Source organism: Symphalangus syndactylus, chromosome 17 (assembly GCF_028878055.3).
Source record: "Symphalangus syndactylus isolate Jambi chromosome 17, NHGRI_mSymSyn1-v2.1_pri, whole genome shotgun sequence".
NCBI lineage: Eukaryota > Metazoa > Chordata > Mammalia > Primates > Hylobatidae > Symphalangus > Symphalangus syndactylus.
Window position 1 is genome coordinate 87,358,424 of NC_072439.2, and position 24,500 is coordinate 87,382,923.

The window sequence follows — 24,500 nt, forward strand, 5'->3', positions numbered from 1 at the left end:
CTCCCTGCCCAGCAGCATCAAATGTGCCCCTCATTGTGGCCCCCAAAGACTGGAAAAGTAGAAACTAGGGGTGGGAGAATCTCTGGCGTTAGTGAGATCATCCATCTTGCTTTAGAGACAGATGTTTTCAGGGACCTGTTGAGACAAAGGGAATCTAGCAAAAACCAGACTAATTTTTTACTTTTATTTTTTTGAGACAGAGTCTCGCCCTGTCACCAAGGCTGGAGTGCAATGGCATGATCTCAGCTCACTGCAACCTCCGACTCCCAGGTTCAAGTGATTCTGCTGCCTCAGCCTCCCAAGTAGCTGGGATTACAGGCACCCGCCATCATGCATGGCTAATTTTTGTATTTTTGTAGAGATGTGGTTTCACCCTATTGCCCAGGCTGGTCTCCAACTCCTGACCTCAGATGATCCACCCGCTTCAGCCTCCCAAAGTGCTGGGATTACAGGTATAAGTCACCATGCCCGGCCGACTGATTTTAAAAATTTGGAAATTTCCTTCACAAATATTTGCCTCCCTGGTTTATGCTATGGAGAGAGGCAGGAGCTGGGGAAGTAGAAGGTTGCTGGAGAAGATTGTTGGCCCAGCATAAAAAACACCGTCTGGACCTTCCTAAGCTGTACAGTCCATTCTGTCCTCCTGATGCAGCACTGCTGTCTTTGCCCATCACAGAGGCCAGGAGCACAGTGACACGTCACCACTCAACCTTGCTGGGACCTGGGACCTGGGACTGTGGGATGCAGCCCATGCGACTGATCTCTTATTTTCCTAAAGGCCCCGCTGGGAATGATTCTGGCATCACAGTTAGGTTGCTATGGTGGAAAAACACACTGGACCAGAAACAGGATAACCTGGGCAAATCTTGCCTCTCTCATTCTTCAGCTTTGTGGCCTTGGACAAGCCAATGAAAACTCCCTAGGCCCCAGTTCCTCATGGGCAATAGTAAACGAAGAGGTGCTGTAGTGGTGAGCCCCAGGAGGTGCTGGATATCCCAGATGTCAGCAGACTTTCCATCTCAGAGCCAGCCCTGCCACATGTGTGCCTTGCCCATGTCCCAGCACTCTCTGAGCCTCACTTTTCTCTGCTGAACAAGAGAGGGATTTGATGAGATGGTCCCTTAAATCTCTTTTAGTTGAAATGGTCCTTTCTCCTGCCGGCATCTCAGATTGCAGGACTGAAAGCTGGGCAAGGCCCAAGGGCTGCAGCCAGCCAGGGGGTCTTCCACACCTTACTCAGCCCACCCTCAGGGGTCGGGCCAGCACCTGCCTATCAGTGCCCAGGCCGGGGTCTCACCTGCAGCAGGCCTGCTGGGCACAAGAGCCCCCACACCTCAGGGCTCTCATCCTGTCTGTCCACTCTGCAGATGAGATAAATGAGGCCTGAGAGGGAAAATGATTCACCAAAATGAAACTCTCTGATGGTCTCAGTGCAACCCTTGTTCTGTACTACTCAGAGTATTTTGTTTTTGTTTTTCCTCTAGCACACTTGCTGTGGGAGAAATTCCAGCTCTTCCTGGGGAGAAAGTGTAAGCATTCTTTCTCTCCAAGTCATGAGACTTCTCATTTGGAATTCTGGTTTGTCCCATGGTAGCAAATTATTTTGCGTAACAACAAAAACTCTGTTTCCGAAAATGTTTCATGAGGCTTGGGACGTGCTCAGCATTCTGCCCGTGAGTCAGAGCTGATAGCTGGTCTTGGAGCACGACCAGGGGCAAATAATCCTCCCCTTTCAGCTTCTCTGATGATTCTCCACACTGTGCTCAAGGAGGCAGGATGTGGGCCTGGAGCTGCAGCCACGTCTGCATTCGCAGCCTTTCCGTAAGTCAAGGACCGTCCTTCCTGAGCTGTTCTGCTCAGGCCGGGCTGCATATCGGGTTAGACACTCAACTTTTCTTTATGATTTTATCATTGCTTTTCAAAGAGTTTTTTTATTCACATTATTTTCTCGTAGTTCAGGGCCTGTGAAGTGGAGACTCATTAAAGCACCGTACACTGATACCTGCTAAGTTATCACTTTACTGCAGTCCCTTCCCTTAGCTTGGGAAAATCCTCAACCTTTCTTTATCTTCTTGAGGACAACAATGACAAAACAAAAAGGACTGGATTGGGTTGTTTGCTACTATTGTTTTCTAATTCAGTGGTTAGCTGAACAGTAAAGGAATAAGAAAAGGAAAGATGAGAGGGGATGGGAATAGTCATGGGGCAAATGTTCTAGATCACTGTGGGATTCTGTCTCTGCATGGTGTGGCGTTGCCTGGGACTGAGAGGGAACAAGGGACATGGGGTGAGCGGAGGTGGTAGAAAGGGCCACAAGGGCCGTCGGGAGCAGCCTCACCTTGATGGAGGCTCCGGCGAATCTTGCCAGCTGTTTGATGTGTGCCCCCTTCTTCCCGATGATGGCGCCCACAGCCTGGGTTGGGATGAAGAGATTCACAATCTCCTGCTCTGGATACTGGGAGGGCGAGACAAGAAAGAAGACATTATTCCAACTAGGCTTTCTCCTCCAGGCACTCAACAGGTACCAAGCGCCTTACCATGAACCCCATGGTGGGAAGGCCCCGCCGCCCAAGGAAATGGCCAAAATGGTGCACGGGATCCTTCTGCGGCCTGTGGCTCTGCAGGTGTGAAGCCTGAGGAAGGGACCTGAGAATAGGCAGCGCTAGTGATAATCAAGGGCACACTCCTCTTGAGCTTCTCAATTTGTTGGATTCCAAAAGCTGTCTGTTCACAGGTTTTCTGTCTTATACAAATGTGATCTCTATCTCTCCTGTGTCTTCGCCCAAGAAATGAAAACAGCTATTAAACATACCTGGCCTGAAGACAGCCCCAAGGCATTCTGTTAGAGGGAATGGAAAGCTGCCCAACACATCTGGTATCCAGAGAAGCATTTTTACAACTAAACCTGCCCTGACCCAGCCGCACGGTGACTGCCCAGGAAGATGGGGTGAACCATCCCTCCTGGGACCCTGTGACAAAAGGCAGAGGCTCTTGGGCAAGGCTGCCAGGGGTCCTTGCAAGTGGGGTCTGTGCAAATGACGTTCCCTCATTTGCTAGACTTTGTTCAAAGATCTTTGGAAACTCTGCTTTTCAGTGCCAACAGCACCTGCTCATCTGGCCTTCTGCTTGCCCGTCTGTAGCAGTTCCTGCGACCTGTGAGGTGTGCGAGCATCCACAGGACTGTGCGACAGGAACGGCCTAGGCCTCTGCAGAACCTCAAGGACACTTGGGTGCTGGGGAGTTTGGCGTGCTCAGGCTTTGAGGTGTGTCACTCCCAGGACAACCCAGAGCCCCAGGAGACAGGACCTGCACTGTGAATACTCACTGGCCACCAAGGACCAAGTGTGCCCAGCCCCAGGAAAAGGAAAAGTGGCAGATGCGGCTGAACTGAGGGGGCACTTACAGAGTGATGATGCGGGAACGGGCCAAACTGATGATGGGGGTACAGGCTGGAGAAGTATCCGGAGTGGGTCTGCAGCATGAGAGAAAGAGTCAGTGGGTGGGTGCCCTCAGGGACCGTCACTGTCCTCAGGGAGGCAAGATTCCCCACATGCGACACAGGCTCTCCGTGGCATCAGCTGGCTCCACTGTCGTGTCTACTCTGTGTCTCAGATCTCTGCTCCACTTTTCCCACTCAGACCACTGAATGCTTGGCAAGACGTCCCCTGGTTGCAGTAGCTGTCTGGGCTAAATGTTCATCATTTCTAAGCTGAGTCATGCTTGAGGCGTCCTAGGAACATACCGTGGGTGCGAACACACACACACATACACACATACACCCACTGGCACTTGCACCCATACACTCTTAACCTGCCCTCGGGTGGAGAGGAGGGGCCAGTGCCTTCCATTTTCTGGAGAATGATGAGTCGTAGATGAAAAAGAACAGTGTGCTGGACAATACCCAAGAGTTATTCAGAACAAGCAAATGTGTTCCTGGGCAGATAGATCAGTCAGCTCCATCAGAGAATTCTAGAAGGAATGGAAAGAATCCTGAGAAGGGAGAAATGTCAAAGGAAACTGAGCTTTGGGAATCTGAAATGGGAGGATCCCTTGGGTCCAGGAATTTGAGACTAGCCTGGGTAACATAGAGAGACCCCATCTCTATAAAAAATAAAAACAAAAAATTAGCTGGGTTGTGGTAGTGTGCACTCTGGTCCCAGTTACTCAGGAGGCTGAGGTGGGAGGATCACTTGAGCCTGGGAATTTGAGGCTGCAGTGAGCTATGATTGCACCACTGCACTGGTGTTGTGCCTGGGTGACAGAGCAAGACCCTGTCTCCATAAGAAAAAAAAGAGAGAGAGACTGTGAGAGGAGAGAAAGAAAATGAATGTGGAGAGAAGCAGGGAACAGGAGGGCAGATACGGACAGAAAAAAAGTACGGCTATTAAGAAAATAGAAATTTAGAAAGTAGCTGCTTTTATTTTATTTATTTTTGAGACGGCATTTCACTCTTCTGCCCAGGCTGGAGTGCAGTGGCGCAATCTCGGCTCACTGCAACCTCCGCCCCCCCAGGTTCAAGTGATTCTCCTGCCTGAGCCTCCCAAGTAGCTGGGATTACAGGCACCCCCCACCACGCCTGGTTAATTTTTTGTATTTTTAGTAGAGATGGGGTTTCACCATGTTGGCCAGGCTGGTCTCGTACTCCTGACCTCAGGTGATCTACCCGCCTCAGCCTCCCAAAGTGATAGGATTCTAAGCGTGAGCCACTGCACCCTGCCAAGGAGCTGCTTTTTACTGAATAGGTACTGTGTACTAGATACTAACATAGATATTTTGTGTCTATTCATAAACTCTTTTAATCCTCACAACAGTCCTATGAGAGGGAACTATGTCTGATTTGATAATTTTTTTTTTTTTGAGATGGCGTTTCACTCTTGTTGACTAGGCTGGAGTGCAGTGGCGCGATCTCAGCTCACTGCATCCTCCACCTCCTGGGTTCAAGCGATTCTCCTGCCTCAGCCTCCCAAATAGCTGGGATTACAGGCATGTGCCACCAAGCTCAGCTAATTTTGTATCGTTAGTAGAGACAGGGTTTCACCATGTTGGTCAAGCTGGTCTTGAACTCCTGACCTCAAGTGATCCACCTGCCTCGGCCTCCCTTTAAAGTGCTGAGGTTACAGGTGTGAACCACCGCACCCGGTCTGATATATTCTTACAGGCAGAACGCTGACCTGAGTCAGCAGAATCGTTAGCTGTGCTTTACACAAGGCTGGGTCAACACTGACATCACTGTTCCAGGAAAGGAAGTGAACAGCTCTGGGTACCATGGAACCAATTCCCGCAGGCCCACCCTGCAAGCTAGTCCTCCAGGAAGACGATTCCAACGGTGGTCAGACGTGGCCGAGGCTTGGAGTCTGGTGACCCAGCTTTCATTTGAGGATCCTTGAGCAAATCTCACAGTGACGGGCAATGCCCTCCATCCCCTGAATCTCCTGAAGGTTAGGATTTTGCCTTATGACCCATTAGGGACAAAATGAAATCGTTGCCCTTTCTGAGCTTGGAGCGAGAAGGCAGAGATGTGAACAATTTGAGGAGCTGCTCCAGGGGTGCTGTAGGTTACCAGCCACGCCTGCCGGCGACAGAGCTCCACTTAACAGGGCTGTGGTGTGAGCCTTGCTTTGACTTGGAAAGGGGCTGCAGCAGCCCCTCGTTCCCACAAGAGGGCGCTACGAGATCAGCAGTCTCTTGGCAAGCTCAAGTTTTATAGAAAGGTGAGTAGAGAAGCAGTTTCTCTCTCTTGGCTCTGCTTCTTTCTAAGGACCCCCTGGAAAGAACATCATCTCCAGAGCTTTCTCTGCAGGTCCGTGCCCTGGGCCATGAAGAGCTGGGGGAGAATTCATGCAACTCTTTTGCATAAAACTCTAGTCTGGGAAAAGAGCACTTCAGCTCTCCTCCCACCTGAAGAATCGTTCCTTCAGGTCTCATGGCAGAAATAATTCCTTTGAACTATGATTTGCCATTTCCTTACACAACTCATGTGAGGCCGGGAATAGACAAGTCACAGTGTGGCTCCTATTCTGGGTTCAAATACTTCTCACATAAATACTATCAAATTTAGACTTCCTAGGAACTCAGGGTAAGAGATTTTTAAAATTAGCTGTCAAAGGATAAAAAGGACAAATTCTCTTTTATTCATGAGTAACAGCTGGAAAATTGTCACAGGGAAAGAATCTTGAACTCTGCAATCAGGAGCTTGTTTCTAGTGGAGGCTCTGCCATTAGCCCCTGTGTATAGAAGTTAGTTTTTGGAGTCAGAAGATCCGAGTCTCTGAATCACTACCTCTACAAGTTGGAAAAAATTATTTAACCTTTCTGAGCCTTACCCACAAACAGACTCAAATAATATCTATTTCTTATAGTATTGTTGTGAGGGTTTGTTCATTCATTCATTCAAAAGGTGTCTGAGGCTGGGCACGGTGGCTCAATCCTACATGCCTGTAGTCCTAGCACTTTGGGAGGCTGAGGCAGGCGTATTATTTGAGGTCAGCAGTTCAAGACCAGCCTGTCCAACATGGCGAAACCCCATCGCTAGTAAAAATATAAAGATTAGCTGGGTGTGGTGGTGGGCACCTGTAATTCCAGCTATTCAGGAGGCTGAGGTGGGAGAATCGCTTGAACCCGGGAGACAAGATTCAGTGAGCCGAGATCATGCCACTGCACTCTAGCCTGGGTGACAGAACAAGACTGTCTCAAAACAAAACAAAACAAAACAAGAATGAAACAAAAAAAATAAAAGGCATCTGAGCACCTACTCTGTGGGAGGTATTGACCCGGGTCCCGGGTGCTGGGGACACAGTTATTAAGACAGTGAAGGTCACTGACAGCATGGAGCTTGTGTTCTACTGGGGAGGCAGGCACAAAAGAGAACTTCAAGTACTGTGAAAGAAATGAACAGGAACAGGCAAGGAGCAGGTGTGGAGGCGAGTGGTCTGGAAAGACTGCTGAAGTCAAGACCCAGGGAGGAGACAGAGCCCCAGACAAGGCACTGGGAGGCAGCATTCTAAGCAGGGTTCTAGGAGGTCCAGAGCTAGAAAAGGGGGTGGCCTGTTTGGAAAACAGAAAGGAGGGCAGTATGGTGAATGTGAATGAGGGTTAGCAGGATGTGGCAGGGGAGGCAGCACCAGTGGGCTGCAGATTTGACCCTAAGCACGACAGATGCCCTTGATGGGTGCTATGTGATATTCAATGAGGTCACAGGAATGAAAGATCACTGGGCATTGGATGAGCTACATTAATTAGTGATAAATAAATGCTTATGTATAATGAAATGTCTGGCCAGACATGGTGGCTCACGCCTGTAATCCCAGCAGTTTGGGAGGCCGAAGTAGGCAGATCGCTTGAGGTCAGGAGTTCAAGACCAGCCTGGCCAACATGGTGAAACCCCACTTCTACCCAAAATACAAAAATTAGCCAGGCATAGTGGTGCACATCTATAGTTCCAGCTACTTGGGAGGCTGAGGCAGGGGAACTGCTTGAACCTGGGAGGCAGAGGTTGCAGTGAGCCGAGATCATGCCACTGCACTCCAGCCTGGGTGACAGAGTGAGACTCCATCTCCAAAAAAAAAAAACTGTCTTATCAGAGCATACTTTCTATTTCGCCTTCCCATATATATATACACATATATATATATATATATACACACATATATATATATATACACATATATATACACATATATATATATATATATTTTTAAGACGGACTAGCTCTGTCGCCCAGGCTGGAGTGCAGTGGCATGATCTTGGCCCACTGCAAATTCTACCTCCGGGTTCAAGCGATCCTCCTGCCTCAGCTTCCTGAGAAGCTGGGATTACAGGTACCCACCACCACACCTAGCTAATTTTTATATTTTTAGTAGACACAGGGTTTCACCATGTTGGTCAGGCTGGTCTCGAACTCCTGACATCAGGTGATCCTCCCACCATGGCCTCCCAAAGTGCTGGGATTACAGGCGTGAGCCACTGCAGCTGGCTAATTTTTTTGCATTTTTAGTAGAGACATGGTTTCACCATGTTGGTCAGGCTAGTCTTGAACTCTTGACTTCAAATGATCTGTCTGCCTCGGCCTCCCAAAGTGCTGAGATTACAGGAGTGAGCCACCAACATCCGGCCCATTCCCATACTTTCTGTTAGGTGATGTCTACAGCCTCAAATGGAAGGGGGCTTTCAAATCTTGCTTATTTATAATGGTCAGAAAAAGTAACTTGGCAATAACTCAAATAACTATTTTAATGGGAAAGCAGGTTGTAGTCATCTGACATCTGGTTCAAGGCCCCAAGGGATAGGGAGGTTGGTAGGGAACCCTGACCCCAATGTGGCCATTAGACTCACTGTCCCAGTTGGAGAGTCCCACCTATTTTATGAGGAAGAAGCTACTTTATTTTTGAGTATTTCAAAATCATTTTGGCAGTGGGGAGGGGGAAAGGAGGTGTGGTGAAGGCACTCCTGCCAGGTGTGTCCTCACCCCCTCACCCCCCACCCACTAACTGAGAGGCAGAGGGAGGTGGGTAATTGTTATCCACAGGCTTGTTTCAAACTCTCAACTTCGGGAACACTGGTGTCTGCCTTTTCTCTGAGTTTGACTCTTTTGGGGGGGTAGGTAGAGAGTATATATCAAACACACTTGTGAAAATTAAAAAATGGAGTTATAAACAGCAGGGCTTCCTTTTCCTGGGAGAACTGCAGGGTTCAAGCTACGATGTGTGACCATCTGATACGCAATTTAGGTGATATTCTGAAGCATGAAGAAATCAGGGGGTGGGAAGAGTGGAGGGTGGGAAAGGGGAGTGCAGAGGGCAAGGACCAGGCATAGGAATTATGTTTAATTGATCTTTTGTATTGTATTTTTCATTCCAATTTCATTTATTTCCACCCTGATCTTTATTACTTCTTTTCTTCTACTAATTTTGCTGTTGATATGATGTATTACATTGATTGAATTGCATATGTCAAACCATCCTTGCATCCCAGGGATAAATCCCACTTGGTCGTGATGAATGGTCTAATGTACTGCTGAATTTGGTTTGCTAGTATTTTACTGCATATATATGAATTATGTTCAAATATTTAAATAGTTTTAGTGTGATGATAGAGTGATACCAGACTGCAAAGCTGGCAGGTGCTCCCTCTGGGAGCCAGGGACATGGGCCTTAGGAAGGGGTGACGACTTGGCCAGAGGGTTCAGTGTTGTGGACGTAGCTTTCTAAGATGCAGAAGGTGCACTGCTCTATGCCAGCTTGTCAAAGTGTCTCCTTACATGGAGCTGCCTGTCCTGCTCTGTGTGTTCTCATGGGACAACCTTAGAAGCTGGAGGGAGCTAGGAACTGGTGAGCCAGCAAGAGGTAGAGTTGAGATGCCAACACAGATCTCTGTGTCTGCCTCTGCAGCCCAAGATCTAAACCACTGCACTCACTGCTGTGCTCACCTGGGACATTCTGAACTCACTGGTTCAGGTGGGGTCTGGGGAGCATGTTAAGAAAAAGCTTCCCTAAGGATTGTAATTATGCTCTCTGTTGAGTGCATTTAAATATGTAAATGGACAATTAAAATCCATTAGACACATATAAAGAATCAGCAGCACAAGGGAGAGGAGCCCAGCTGCACAAGACAAGCAAATGAACCCAGTGAGTTAATGGAGGGAAAAGGGAGAGCTTTCTACAAAATTGTGATTTGATCTCCTAGTGAGATGGAAGAGGAGAGTGCTTCAATAATTTGTATATAGATTGCTACGAGAAATGAACAATCAGAGAACCAGAGTGACCCTGGATATGAAAAACATGGTTAAGTAAAAACTCAGTAGAGGACGTGCAAATAGTAGGGAAGACGCTGCGGAAAAGCCCATCAATGCACAAGACTGTTAAACCACAAAAACCAAGACAAAGAGTGGGAAGTGGACAGACACAAAGAGTAGAGTGAGGTTTGCTGTAACTCTCCTCCTCTGGAGTGGGAACTCCAGAAGGAGAAAATAAAGTGGATGGGAGCGAAGCAACACTAAAATTAATTATGGAAGGGAAACATTCTCCCGAGCCAAAGAAAAACACGGATCTTTAGATCAAAGCACTCAGATTCAGATTCCTGAATTCCAAGGGTAAAGGCAAATTATTATAAAAGGCAAAAAACCTTATAGACACCGGGGGCGGGGGGGGAAGACAGGCGTGGTGGTGTACACCTGTAGTCCCGGCTACTCAAGAAGCTGAGGCAGGAGCATCACTTGAGCCCAGGAGTTCGAGATTGCAGTGAGCTGGGATCACACCACTGCACTCCAGCCTACTAGGTGACAGAGCAGGACCCTGTTTCTTAAAAGAAAAAAAAAAAAAGAGGAGGAGGAGAAGGAGAAGAAGAAGAAGAAGAAAAAAGATACCTACAAAAGAAACAATGCTAGAAGTAACATTTTTAGAGTTCTAAAGGAGCTAAGGGCTGGGCATGGTGGCTCACACCTGTAATCCCAGCACTTTGGGAGGCCAAGGTGGGCAGATTACTTGAGGTCAGGAGTTCGAGATCAGCCTGGCCAACATGGCAAAATCCCGTCTCTACCAAAAATGGAAAAATTAGCCAGGTGTGGTGGCACATGCATGTAGTCCCAGCTACTTGGGAGGCTGAGGCATGAGAATTGCTTGAACCTGGAAGGTGGAGGTTGCAGTGAGCCAAAATTGCACCAGTGCACTTTAGCCTGGGTGACAGAGCAAGACTCCATCTCTAGATAGATAGATAGATAATTAGATTAGATAGATAGATAGATAGAGGGACTACGACCCTAGAATTTCTAGACACCCAGAATTCATTCACATGTGAAGGAAAAAGAAGGGCACTTTCAGATACAGAAAGGCTTAGAAATTATACTCGTGCTATTTCTGTTAAAACTTGTTTGAGAAAATACTCCAGACAAACAACAACAAAACATTCAAATAAATAACTCAAAAATTGATAGGGTGTGAAACACAAGAAGCTGTTTGTAGTGAGCAATGAAACCAGTAAAAGTTTAGTTAATTCTAAATAACTGGATTATGCAGTTGTATATTTATTAAGAACGCAAGCTTAGGCCAAGCGTGGTGGCTCACGTCTGTAATCCCAGCACTTTGGGAGGCCGAGGCAGGTGGATCACCTGAGGTCAGGAGTTCGAGGCCAGCCTGGGCAACATGGTGAAACCTCATCTCTACTAAAAATACAAAAATTAGCCGAGTGTGGTGGTGGGCACCTGTAATCCCAGCTGGGAGGCTGAGGCAAGAGAATTACTTGAACCCAGAGGCGGAGGTTACAGTGAGCCGAGATCATGCCACTGCACTCCAGCCTGGGCAACAGAGCAAAACTCCACCTCGATAAATAAATAAATAAATATTTTTTAAAACAGAAATTGAGAGAGAGAAATAACCATAAGTCTGGATATTTAAAAGGCAATAGTCTGTTTTGTACCACTTTATATCAATACACATAAAAGGAAAAATTAAGTGGAAAAAATGTGTATTTTCATAGGAAAATATAAATCAACAAAATCAAGTTAAAAACTTATAAGAAATTTGGCCGGGCGCGGTGGCTCAAGCCTGTAATCCCAGCACTTTGGGAGGCCGAGGCGGGCGGATCACGAGGTCAGGAGATCGAGACCATCCTGGCTAACACAGTGAAACCCCATCTCTACTAAAAATACAAAAAATTAGCCGGACGTGTTGGCGGCCGCCTGTAGTCCCAGCTACTCGGGAGGCTGAGGCAGGAGAATGGCATGAACCCGGGAGGCGGAGCTTGCAGTGAGCCAAGATCACGCCACTGCACTCCCGCCTGGGAGACAGAGCAAGACTCCGTCTCAAAAAAAAAAAAAAAAAAAAAAAACTTATAAGAAATTGAAAAGGTAATAATCAGTCTTTCTCCAAACAAAAGTTGGTAGGCCCACATGTTTTTTGATTGAATTTTTACCAATTCTTCAAGGAAGAGAAAATTCCAATCTTTCTTTGATTTTCCCAAGCATAGTAAAAGTTGGCCACCTTTCCAGTTCATTCTTTGAGGAAAAAAATAACCTTGCTGTTAAAACTGTCAAATAGTATAAAACACATAGAATCTGCTGTGTAGACAGAGACAAATGGAATGGAATAGAGTCCAGAAATTTGATTAAGTGAATGAGATTCTATGTTGGCATTCTATGAGATTCAACATTAGCATTTTAAGTTGAACGATAAAATGGTGGATTGCTTAATAAATGGTTTTTGGAAAACTGAATATCCATTTCAAAAAAAAATAAAGTTAGATCTGTATCTCAGTATAAGTCAAGATAAATTCCCTATGAATTGCAGACATACACAATCCCCCAAAACCAGCAACTAAAAATTAGTGTAAGAAAACATGGGCCAGGTGCGGTAGCAAGTGCTTGTAGTCCCCGCTCTTGAGGAGGCTGAGGTGGGAGGATTGCTTGAGCCCAGGAATTCGAGGCTGTAGTGTGCTATAATTGTGCCTGTGAACAGCTACTGCACTCCAGCCTGGGCAACATAGCACGGTCTCTTAAACAAAGAAAAAGAAAATATGGGAGAATATTTTATTTTTACAGTCTTGGATGGAAGAAGGCTTTTTTTCCTTAGCATGACGTCAAAGGTCAGAAACTCAGAAGGAAAATATCAATTATTTAACTACTTTAATTTTTAAGTTTTCTGCATGAATTCTGGTGGAGAGAAAACTGTGAATATTTAAAATGCATATACCCTTTGACGTAATAATTCCAGTCTTAGAGAATTTACTTTCAGATATAGTCACACACTTGTGCAAAGATTTATGTAGAGGCACACCTCATTTTATTGCATTCGGCTTTATTGCACTTTGCAGATAATCGTGTTTTTTACAAACTGGAAGGCTTGTGGCAACCCTATGTCACACAAGTCTATTAGTATCATTTGTCCAACTGCACGTACTCACTTTGTGTTTCTGTGTCTGCATTTTTTAGTAATAAAGTATTTTTAAATTCAGGCATGGATATTGTTTTCTCAGACATAATGCTACATTGCACACTTAGACTACAGTATAGTGTAAACACAGCTTTTATATGCACTGGGAAACAAAAAGTGTAACTTGTTTTATCATGTTATTCACTTTACTATGGAGATCTGGAATATAATCCACAATATCTTCAAGATATGCCTGTAAAGATACTCATTTTGACACTGTCTGTAATACAAAAAACTTGGAATCAACCCAAATGCATAAAACTAGTGTGCTGGTTACAAAAATTATGATAAACTCATTTAATGGAATATTATGCAGCCATTAAATCAAACTAGGTCTAGTTATAGAAAGATGCCCATAATATGTAAAAACAAAATTTGTAATTCACTGTGTACAGCATAATTTCATCTGTATTTCTGAATAATATGATTGTATATATGCCGAAAAAACTTTTTTTATTGTGTAAACATAACTACTACACTTCTAGGGCGGAGGTATTGGGTGAAATTTGGATAAAGGAACAAAGGCTGAAGGGAAATGTTTACATTTAACTTCAAACAAAAGTTCATTGGTTCGAGAGATATATATATAGTGAACTACATATAAAGTGGGAATTCCGTGTATGACAAAGTTGGCATTTTAAGTTGAACTATGAACTACTGTTCACTATAAATGAACATATATATAATTATATACATACAATTATTTATGACATAAAACACCACAAATAAAGCAAAGAGAATATTTGCTGAAAATATTTACAACATGACAAGTGGTTAGTAGCCTTAATATGTAATTAGCTATGACAAATCATTAAGAAAAAGATGAAATAAAAAGATGATGATAATAGCAGCTATGGTTTACATAGCAGTTACTGTATGTAGGTTTTAACTTACTTAATTACCCTCATAACAATCCCCTAATGTAGGTACTATTATTACTCCTAGACCTGAAGAGCTTAAGTCACTTGCTCAAAGTTAAAAATAGCAAGTGACAGTGTAGAAATTCAAATGCACGCAGTCTGCTCTAGAACCTAAGCTACATTGCTTCTCAATAGACTGAGGGGTCAAAAATACAGAAAGCAACTTATTAGAGAGAACAAAAATGGCCAATACGAAATTGTTTAGTCATATAATTTTAAAAAGCGCATATTTAAAAATATCAGACTGCGAGGAATAATTGGCAGTGGTGGTATGGAAGAAAAAATCCTGCTCTGTTACACACACTCTTGACGGGAATGAAAAGTAATATACCTTTTTTTGTATCAAAATTATATACTATGTATTAGCATAGAAAATGTACAGATTCTTTGATTCTACTTCCAGGAAATTATTCTGAGGAAATAATTGGATAAACGAATCAAGATGTATACATGTATACACACAAGGATTTCCATTCCAGAGTGAAAATTTGGCGGAAAAATATAAATCATATATAAATATACACACACACACATGCACATACCTACACAGAAACACTGGTTATATCTAGGTTAAGAAAAAACTTGCACTTTCTGCATTTCTGTATTATTTGCAGCTTCTTTTTTTTAGGATCAGAGGAATGTGTTTTTTGGGAAATTCAAAAGTACATACTCCCTGCTTCTTAAACACTATGCACATATTACTATTATAACCAGAAAAACAGTTAAAAAAAAAAAAAAAAGTGATAAAGTTTTCCTACACACACATATGCATTAAAAATTCCAGAGTTCGGAGACCAACCTAGGTGTGGATGAGCCAGTTATAAGGAGGGACACAGACTCTCTGACCTTTGGATGCTAAAAGCAAAAGCATCAGAGCTTTGTGATATATAAAAGCAACCAAGAAATGTCTTAGTTCCTTGAAATTTGAATGCCTATGTGACAGGAAAACAATACTTTAAGTATGTAAAGTGTCTCCACCACCCTGTGCTGCTGTTCTCAGGAGTCCTGGGCCCACCAGGGAAGCCTACAGGTCTACGGTATGGACTCTCCAGGTATCACTCCAGGAATAGCCTAGGTCCTGCACAGGTGGGCAGTGAGGGCCGCCTCCATGCCATTGGACCTGCACTTCTTGCAGCTGCATGAAGGAGATGTCTGCAGAAGCCATCATGTCTCAGACAGTCAGGGCACTGGATTAGAATCTACTCTAACATTGACCCATGGAATCAAGATCAGCATTACCTGGTTGTTTTTGTTTTGTTTTTAGTTTAACAATTTTTTATTTAAAACCTATTTTACAAATAACAGGAACCACACATTTTAGCAAAATGGTTATTCTACTATTTTAGTAAAAATCTGAGATATAAAGGAAGCTTTCCAACTAGCAAAATCTATTTTCTTTTTATTTTTATTTTTTTTTTTTTTGAGACGGAGTCTCTGTCAACCAGACTGGAGTGCAGTGGCGCGATCTCGGCTCACTGCAAGCTCCGCCTCCCGGGTTCATGCCATTCTCCTGCCTCAGCCTCTCCGAGTAGCTGGGACTACAGGCGCCCGCCACCACACCTGGCTAATTTTTTTGTATTTTTAGTAGAGACGGGGTTTCACCATGGTCTCGATCTCCTGACCTCGTGATCCGCCCGCCTTGGCCTCCCAAAGTGCTGGGATTACAAGTGTGAGCCACCACGCCCGGCCCCTATTTTCAAGTTTAGAAAATATTCTGCTATCAAAAGAAAAATTCTCTCCTTGTTAAATTTAGTTCAGGGGTCAGCAAACTTTTTCTGCAAAGAAGCAAATCATAAATATTTTAGGCTTTGTGGCTCATGTGATCTGTATGTATCTACTCAGCTCTGCCACTACAGGGGGAAAGTAGGAATAGATAATATGTAATATAAACAGCCATGACTGTGTCCCCTAAAAAACTTTATTGATGAAAATAAATGGTGAGCTAGATTTGGCCCTCAGGTTGTAGCATGCTGACTCCTATATTTGAGATTACCAATTTAATTTAGTTTTATTTTTATTTATTTATTTTGAGATGAAGTCTCACTCTGTCGCCCAGGCTGGAGTGCAGTGCCGCGATCTCAGCTCACCGTAACCTCCGCCTCCAGGGTTCAAGTGATTCTCCTTGCCTCAGCCTCCCAAGTAGCTGGGATTACAGGTGTGCACTACCACACCTGGCTAATTTTTGTAGTTTTAGTAGAGACGGGGTTTCACCATGCTGGCTCGGTCGGTCTTGAACTCCTGACCTCAGGAGATCCGCCTGCTTCAGCCTCCCAAAGTGCTGGGATTACAGGCATGAGCCATCATGCCCAGCCTAGATTACCAATTTTAGAATTGGTCTAATTTATTATGCCCTTTTTCTTTCCCCACTTACATTACCTATACTGAGAGGGTAGCCTAACGTTTGAGGTTATCTTCTGTGGGGCTGTATGTACAGCCTCTCTCCCAAGAAATGATTATGTGCCTCAATGCCACTTAGTCGTACCTCATTGGGCCATTCTCAGATCTGACAGCAAAAATATGGAGATGTGAAACTCTCAAGCTATTCTTATTGCTTGGCGCAGCCATGTGACTGACAGCTGCCACAATCCCTCGTACTGCATCTTCTGGCTACTCAACACACAAGGCTCACTGTCAGTCCCCTCCTTCAGTTTAAGGGGAAATGGATATAACTAAAGAGGTGGTATGAAGAGATTTAGAAATGACTCAGGGGGCCGGGCGTGGTGGCTCATGCCTGTAATCCCAGCACTTTGGGAGGCCGAGGCAGGCAGATCACGAGGTCAGGAGATGGAGACCATCCTGGCCAACATGGTGAAACCCCTTCTCTACTAAAATTAGCTGGGCGTGGTGGTGCATGCCTGTAATCCCAGCTACTCGAGAGGCTGAGGCACAAGAATAGCTCGAACCCAGGCGGTGGAGGTTGAAGTGAGACAAGATCACGCCACTGCACTCCAGCCTGGCAACAGGGCAAGACTCCATCTCAAAAAAAAGAAAAAAAAAAAAAGAAAAGGAAAAGACTCAGAAGAGCCATATATAAGCAAGAATGCAGAATGTGTGCATATATGTGACTCAGCATGTGGGTGCCAGTTTGTGTCTGCATTTTGTTGGCAGGATGGCACAGGGGATTCATCCTGTCTCTCTACAGATAACCCAAAAAGCTACTGGGAATTCACACAATGTGAAGCCTACCCCAGAAAGCACTTCTCAAAAGAACAGAATGGCTGAGGCCATGTTCACCCACCCGATTCTTCCCATTTAAACAGCATAAACACTGGGGGAAAGAAAGTTTGCTTTTAAAAATAAGCAGTCTGCGTAGAGAAAAATTAGGAATGAAAAAAAGCTGCCAAGTATCCTGAGCCCCAATTTGGTAATGTACTAATCTTGAATAATGCTTGTGAATGAAAGCAATAAGTAAAACACTCACAAAATTCACATTTCTTCTTCTGTTGTGAAGAAATACTTATTGAGAGCTTACTAAATACCAGGCATTGTGCTAAGTGTTTAGAGATAAACAATGTATGTAATATTTTCTTTTAAAAATTGCCTATTGATAAGAAATAATACATTTGACTTGTAAACATAGGTAGAAACTGCACATGTATGTATGTATATATCTCTCTTCAAGAATCATCCAGGTACCCCATATATTTTAATAAATTACCATCACTCATGAAATGTTCTTATTTGAGCTAACAAGTTCTTTTCTATAATAAATTAGCTTCTAGTTGATGAATTTGCTATGAGTTTCTTTCTTGGCTAGTTATGACATACTATATTTAAGAACACGTGTTTAGAGGACTGGTTTAATATTAAGTTGCCCATTAGGAAGAAGTCCTAAGAAATGCTGAGTTCAACCTACATTGGATTCATCTCTACTCGAGCATGGCCTTTAAATGAAAGCTTCCGTTCTGATTCCACATAGCAGAGTCATGCTGCTGCCTGGAGGCGCCCAGCGCATAAGCAAACCTCCACAAGCTGAGCTACTTACAGCGAAGGGGTGGTAGGGGGCAGCGGGGGGAGCTCCGCGGGGCCCTGCTGGTGGAGATAGCACGGACAGTCCTGTTGAAAAGATGCCAAGTGCGCTGAGGTTCAACCCTGGGATCAGATTGGCTTGTTGCTGGGAATAGAAATGGAGAAAAAAGATGAAGGGAGGAGACCAGAGAGGCCCGCACGCCTGGGTCAACCTCCCTCTCTTGTCTTAATGGCACCAGCGTCTCCTAATCAGCTCTGCCCAGGCTCTTCCTACCCTGTATCAGAGGTGGGTGCCACATCTTAACCTGACCATGGTGTTCCTTCAAGGCTTCTCTGCCACACTTGGGCATGTCTACATATCTTATTACGGAAAATGAGGCTCTTCCTGGGGATGGCAGCCACCTTGCCAGCCTCACTCCTGCTAACCCTTCATCTCCAACCTGGCCAGTCCTGTTTCCTAAATACCTCTGAGCCCCTTCACATTGCTATTTATTTCTTAGGCAAGGAAGTGCTTTTCTCCCTTCTCACCTGGCTAAGTCCTACTGACCTGTGGGTTTCACCTGAGCATAGATGACCCCTCATACAGGAAGCTTTCTTTCATCCCAAAGATCAGCTCGAATGCCCTGTCTGTGCTCTCCAGCATTCCTGTTTCCCTAAGACAGCACTCATTACATGGTGTGTGAATAGCCTGTTTAGTTACCTCCTGCCCTTTCAGATCAGAATTTCCTTGCAAACAGAGATTGTCTTACTTAGTGTCGTGTTCTCAGTGCCTGGTATATAGTAAGTACTCGATAAATATTTGTTGAATGACTGTTTAAAACAAACTGGATTAACAGTGTTTTCCAACTCTATCCACGGAAAGATCAGATTCTTCACATGATGTGAATTCCCACATATGTAAACTCCATTATCCAGGTTTGGGATGGTTTACAACTTTGTCTCTTTACTATTTAGTTGTCGGCTTTGTGATCATCTTGCTTGCTTGCTTATCTTACATTTCTACATGGGGATGGTCACACAGACTGGGGGTGGGTTTAGGCACACAGCTCTTCAGAGGCAGAGGAACGTGTCACCCATTCCAGGCTGTGTCCAACCTGCTTCCATCTTTGTCTCCCTGAACACAAAGCAATTTCCTAACATTTTCTAATCTTTGTCTACGTTCACACTGTAACTTGCCTTTTTTTTTTTTTTTTTAGAATGTTTGGAATAGCAGTGCTCGTATCCTTCATCTTTACCTCATTTTGTCTATAAGATGTAGTAATTTTGTTATTCACCTACCAGTGCATACTTTGGCACAGACATGAATGAACCTAAGTGGTAAGCTCAGGTGAGGATGTATGAATCACTCAGGCCCTTCTGTAGCTTTTCCAGGTGTTCACAGAAAGAGATGTTTACCATAAGATGTCAAGAACCCACAGGAAGAAAATGAGATTGTCAGATGATACTTCCACAAATATATCCAAACATGGGGAGAAGACCCCACTGCAGTCTCCTGCTCTAGCTCTTCTCATCACGCCCCATAATTGTCATGTGACGTGGGCTGCTAAGGTGGGGGTCGGGGTGAGGTGGGGACAGATTACTGGCTGGAGTAGAGGGTACAACGGAAAGTGCTGCAGTGAGGGACCTGGGTTTAATCTACAGAGTGCTTTGTCGACATTTATTTCTCTAAGAAATATTAACAGGTCTGAAATTTGCTTCAAAGGTCATCCAACAGGTATGGAGAGTGGATACGGATGAGGGTTTGGAGGAAACAAAACAAGTAGTGAGTTGATAACTGCAAAAGGTGGATTATGGGTATATGAGGGCTTATTGGAGCATCCTATTCACTTTTGTATACATCCAAAAACTCTAATTAAAAAGTGAAAAAATTTACTCCTCTGAGCTGGACTTTTGCTGATAGCCAATTATTTTAAAAGTTTTTTTTTTTGTTTTTTGAATGCCGGATCGGTGTCTCCCCACTAAGAGTAAAAATTCGGTAGCAATCACAGGAAAGACAAACCTAATGAGTCTGCTACAAATATACAGTTAAAGGCTCAACTGGTTGACAACATTAATCAGGCAATCTAAAAGTGCAGAGCAGCAAGCAAGGGAGGAAAACCAGAAGTTAACTTTAACGCATGCATTTTTAAAATTTAAAAAGTAACAGGACAATATTACATAAGGTTCAGAAGGCTACATACATGGAAAAAACCCCACTTTTCTAATGTGCCAGCTGTTTTCATTTTTGTATGTAGCCTTCCAGTCATTCTGATCCATGTTATTTTACGTAATTGTAAATTTACTTATATACTTTTATATCTTGCTTTTCTTATTTATTTAGAGATGGGGTCTCACTCTGTTGCCCAGGCTGGAGTGCAGTGGTGTAATGCCAGCTCACTGTAGTCTCAGCCCCCTGGGCTCAAGTGCTCCTCCTGCCTCAGCCTCTTGAGTAGCTGGGAATACAGATGCATGCCACCGCACCCAGTTATTCTTGCTTTTCTTAATAAACATTATAGCATAAGCTTTTCCTTATTTCGGTCTTCAAAGTTACAATTTTAATGTCTTCACGTGATGTTGTCCAGTGCACTTATCATAATTTACTAGTTGGTTTCCTGATTATTTTAATGCCTTTATCCTAGGAAGCCAGGAAAAACTCCGCATACCTATCCTAAGGCACTTCCTCATTAGCTGAATGACAAGTATTCTTAGAGAGCCTTGTGAAAACCAGCGGAGAAGAAAGCATTAGGGACTTACATTAACAGCCAGCATATCATTTTCAAAGGCCTCACGCAGCTTCTTCATAATCTCTATCTCAGCACTGGCACAGGCTTCAACGGTGCCCTTCACAGTGATGGTTCTTTCCGGGTTGTATATGCTCAAATCCTGCAAACTGACCCATGAGAAGAAAAGAGAAATTTTGTTTTCAACAGGAAAAATAAAATGCCAAAAAAAGAAAATCATAAACAAGTTTTGGCAGAGAGGGAGAAGACTCAATTCCCTCCCAACACAGTGTCAGTGTGGTGGAGAATCCCTGCCATCGTATTTCAAATCTTACTAGTGATTTAGAGCACATCCATAGTGAAAAATGTCCACCTGGTAAGTATTTACATGTTTTTTAAAAAGATGATGGACATAATTGCATCACTTATGATTATATTCCCATTTTAGGGAAAAGTAGATGAATGAACTGGACGTATCGAAATGCTCAGGTGTTCCATTATTGGGCATGAGTAATCTGAATAAGTGGCTTACGATGAGATTGTTATCTTGGTCCCTGTTTCATGTTCAATTTTCTTCAAATTTCTGCCTTCTTTTCCAATCAGTCTTCCAACCAAGCCATTGTGAGCCAAGATTTTCAGAGGAATCTCTTCGGCTCTAAAAGAGAGAAGCAACAAGTTAACACTTTAGATATGTATAATGGTTGTCTCCCAGAAACCATTACCTTGCTTTTTTCCTTATAAATGGAAGTCATTTTGTTCAGGTACCAAGTGACGATGGGATTTGGGAGAGGTCAGGTCCCTCACCGACCCCAGTTCATGAATTTTGATTAACATAAGCCAAACCATGGTAATTCTACTCCCTTGTAGCAACTGGATGGAAGTGGATCCATGAGGCTGATCTGGCCAATGAGGGTATTACAAGAACTCTATTGGGTGACGAATGTTCTCCTTGCTCTTAAAAAAAGGTACCAGGGAGAGTGACGTTAGCGAGATAGCAGACTAGGAAGCCACAGGTCTCTTTCCCCCTCACAGACGCCTCAAATGAACAAGAGATAGACCAGAATACTTCTGTGAGAACTCTAAAGATCAGCTGAGAAGCTATAATATGAAGTCCACCGTAAACTACGGAGGAATTCCAGGCCGGGCACTGTAGTTCACGCCTGTAATTCCAGCACTTTGGGAGGCCAAGGTGGGCAATCGCCTAAGCCCAAGAGTTCAAGACCAGCCTCGGCAACATAGTGAAACACTGTCCTTACTAAAAATACATTAGCCAGGCATAGTGGTGCATACCTGTAGTCCTGGCTACTTGGGAGGCTGAGGTGGGATTGCTTGAGCCAGGGAGGCCAAAGCTACAGTGAACCATGATCACACACTTCTGCACTCCAGCCTGGGCTACAGAGCAAGACCCTGTCTAAAAACAACAACAACTATATACACACACACACACACACACACACACACACACACACAGGAGATATATATATGGATATATATATATATACATATATTTACTGGAGATATATATATATGGAGATATATACATATATATGGAGATATAGATAAAAAGGTAAGAACATTCAGTGTTTTCAAGGCGCCACCCCCTACATGGCATACCAAAGAGCAAAGGGAGGAAACCCTAAAGGCTGGGCTCCTCCTTTGGGACAGAAACAAGGACTGGATTATGCATACAACATTTTGGCTTGTCTGGAAGGTGCCAGAAAAACTGGTTTTTGTGTCACTGACTCAGAGCACTGAAGGATCAGCATCAGAGTTCAGAAGCTGCTGAAAAGAGAGGCAAGCAGCATTTAAGAACTGCAGTTCTACAGTCAGACACCAGAGGGACCAAGAGATTAGAAAAGGTTTGAGAGGTCCTAGAACCTGTAGCTAGGCTGATTTCAGGTCTTCCACTGCCCAAAGCCAGTACACAGAGACTGTGAGAGGTGGTTGTTTTTTTCAAACGCCCAAATCCCAACAAAAAAACTTACTAGGCATACAAAGAAACAGAGAAGCATGACCCAATCAAGGGACCAAAATAAAACTCCAAATACTGACTCTAAAGAACACAGATCTATATGCTCCCTGACCAGTAATTAAAAATAATTGTAAAGATGCTCAATGAGCTAAACAAGAACACAGATAGACAACTAAATAAAGCGGGAAAAATTATGCATGAACAAAATGAGACTATCAACAAAGAGATAGAAACTATAAAAAAGAACCTAACAAATTCTGGAGCTGAAAAATACAACTGAACAGAAAAATTTGTTAAAGGAGTTCAACAGCAGATTTGAGCAGAGAGAGGAAAGGACCAGCAAATTTGAATGTAGATCATTTGAAATCTTCAAGTTAGAGGATTAAAATAAACAAATACAGTGAAGAGAGCCTAGGGACCTATGAGACATGCCAAGTAGATCAATATAAGCATAATGGGAATCCCAGAAAGAGAAGAGGGAACAAAGGGGCATAGAGCTTTATGTGAAGAAGTAATGGCTGAAAGCTTCCCAAATATGAGGAACGAAATGTACATACAAATAAAAAAATTTAAAGAACTCCAACTGGGACAAATCCACAGAAAACCACACTGACATACATTATAATCAAACTGTCTAAAGTCAAAGATAGAGTATCTTCAAAGTGGCAAGAGAAAAGCAATTGTGACATACAAAGGAGCTTCCGTAACACTATCTGCAGATTTCTTAGCAGAAACTTTGCAGGCCAGAAGGGAGTGGGATGATATATTTGAAGTGCTGAAAGAAACTGCCAACCAAGGACACCATGTGTGGTAAAACTGTCCTTCAAAAATAAAGGAGAAATTAAGATTCCCAGATAAATAAAAACTGAGGGACTTTATTACCACTTGACAAGCTCTACAAAAAATGCTAAATTCTCTAATTTTCCTTGTGCTGTTGATTTCTGGTTACATTCCATTGTGATCAGAAAAGATACTTTATAGTATGATTTCAATCTTCTTGAATTTGTTAAGATTTGTTCTGTATGTTCTCTCTCCTGGAGAGTTCCACATGCACTTGAGAAGAACATATATTCTGCCATTGTTGGGTGGAATGTTCTTGTATGTCTGTTGGTCTATAGTGTTGTTCCAATTCTATTTCCTTATTGCTCTTCGGTCTAGTAGTTTTATCCATTATTGAAAGTGGGGCACTTAAGTCTCCTACTGTTATCATGTTGCTAATTATGTCTCCCTTCAGCTCTTTCAAAGTTGACTTCATATATTTAGAACTCTGAGGTTTGGTGTGTACATATTTATAACTGTTGTATCTCCTTGGTGAATTGTTCCTTTAACATTATAATGTCCCTCTTTGTCTCTTGTAACAGTTTTGTTTTGAGTCTATTCATCTGATAATAGTATAGCTACTCCTCCTCTCTTGTGGTTACCATTTGCATGGGGTACCTTTTTCCATCTTTTTACTTTCAGCCTATATGTGTCCTTATATCTAAAATGAGTCTCTTATAGACCACATACAGTTAGATCCTGTTTTTAATCCATTTAGCCAAGAATGGGGAGTTTAATTCATTTACACTTAATTACTGATAGGGAAGGACTTACTTTTGTCATTTTCATTGTTTTCTGTATGTCTTGTAGCTTTTTTGTCCCTTCTTTCCTTTCTTCCTGTCTTCCTTTATGTTTTGCTTATTTTTATTATAGTGATGTGCTTTGATATTCTTTTGTGTGTTCTTATAGATTTTTTCTTGGTGGATACTATTGCAATTACATAAAACATCTTAAAGTCATAGCATCCTATTTTGAACTGATAACAACTTCACTTCAATTGCATAAAAAACTCTACTTTTTTACCCCATCCCCAAATATCACAAATTACATCTTTATATGTTTTTATACCCATTAACATAGATTTATAGTTAAAAAATGTTTTTGTCATTTAAATTCTATGTACCAAAATTACTAAAGTACAGGTTACTATATTTGTTAATATTTACCCTTACCAGATAACCATATATTTTCATATGGCTTTG

General features: G+C 43.2%; 1 protein-coding gene across 11 annotated transcripts in view; it reads right to left on the reverse strand.

The window, feature by feature from the left end:
• Positions 1-24,500, reverse strand: part of IGF2BP2 (insulin like growth factor 2 mRNA binding protein 2) — a 186,386-nt gene that overhangs the window by 11,489 nt on the left and 150,397 nt on the right. For 4 of the 11 annotated variants that reach the window (XM_063621944.1, XM_063621945.1, XM_063621952.1 and 1 more), the window contains 5 exons: positions 21,040-21,162; positions 20,542-20,677; positions 17,825-17,953; positions 3,404-3,472; positions 2,339-2,455 (listed from right to left, as the gene is read on the reverse strand). In XM_063621944.1, coding sequence (XP_063478014.1) covers positions 2,339-2,455; positions 3,404-3,472; positions 17,825-17,953; positions 20,542-20,677; positions 21,040-21,162 — 574 coding nt within the window. Of the gene's footprint in view, positions 1-2,338; positions 2,456-3,403; positions 3,473-13,884; positions 13,888-17,824; positions 17,954-20,541; positions 20,678-21,039; positions 21,163-24,500 lie in introns of all 11 variants that reach the window. The other 7 variants (XR_010116685.1, XM_063621949.1, XM_063621948.1 and 4 more) reach the window with 3 other exon arrangements.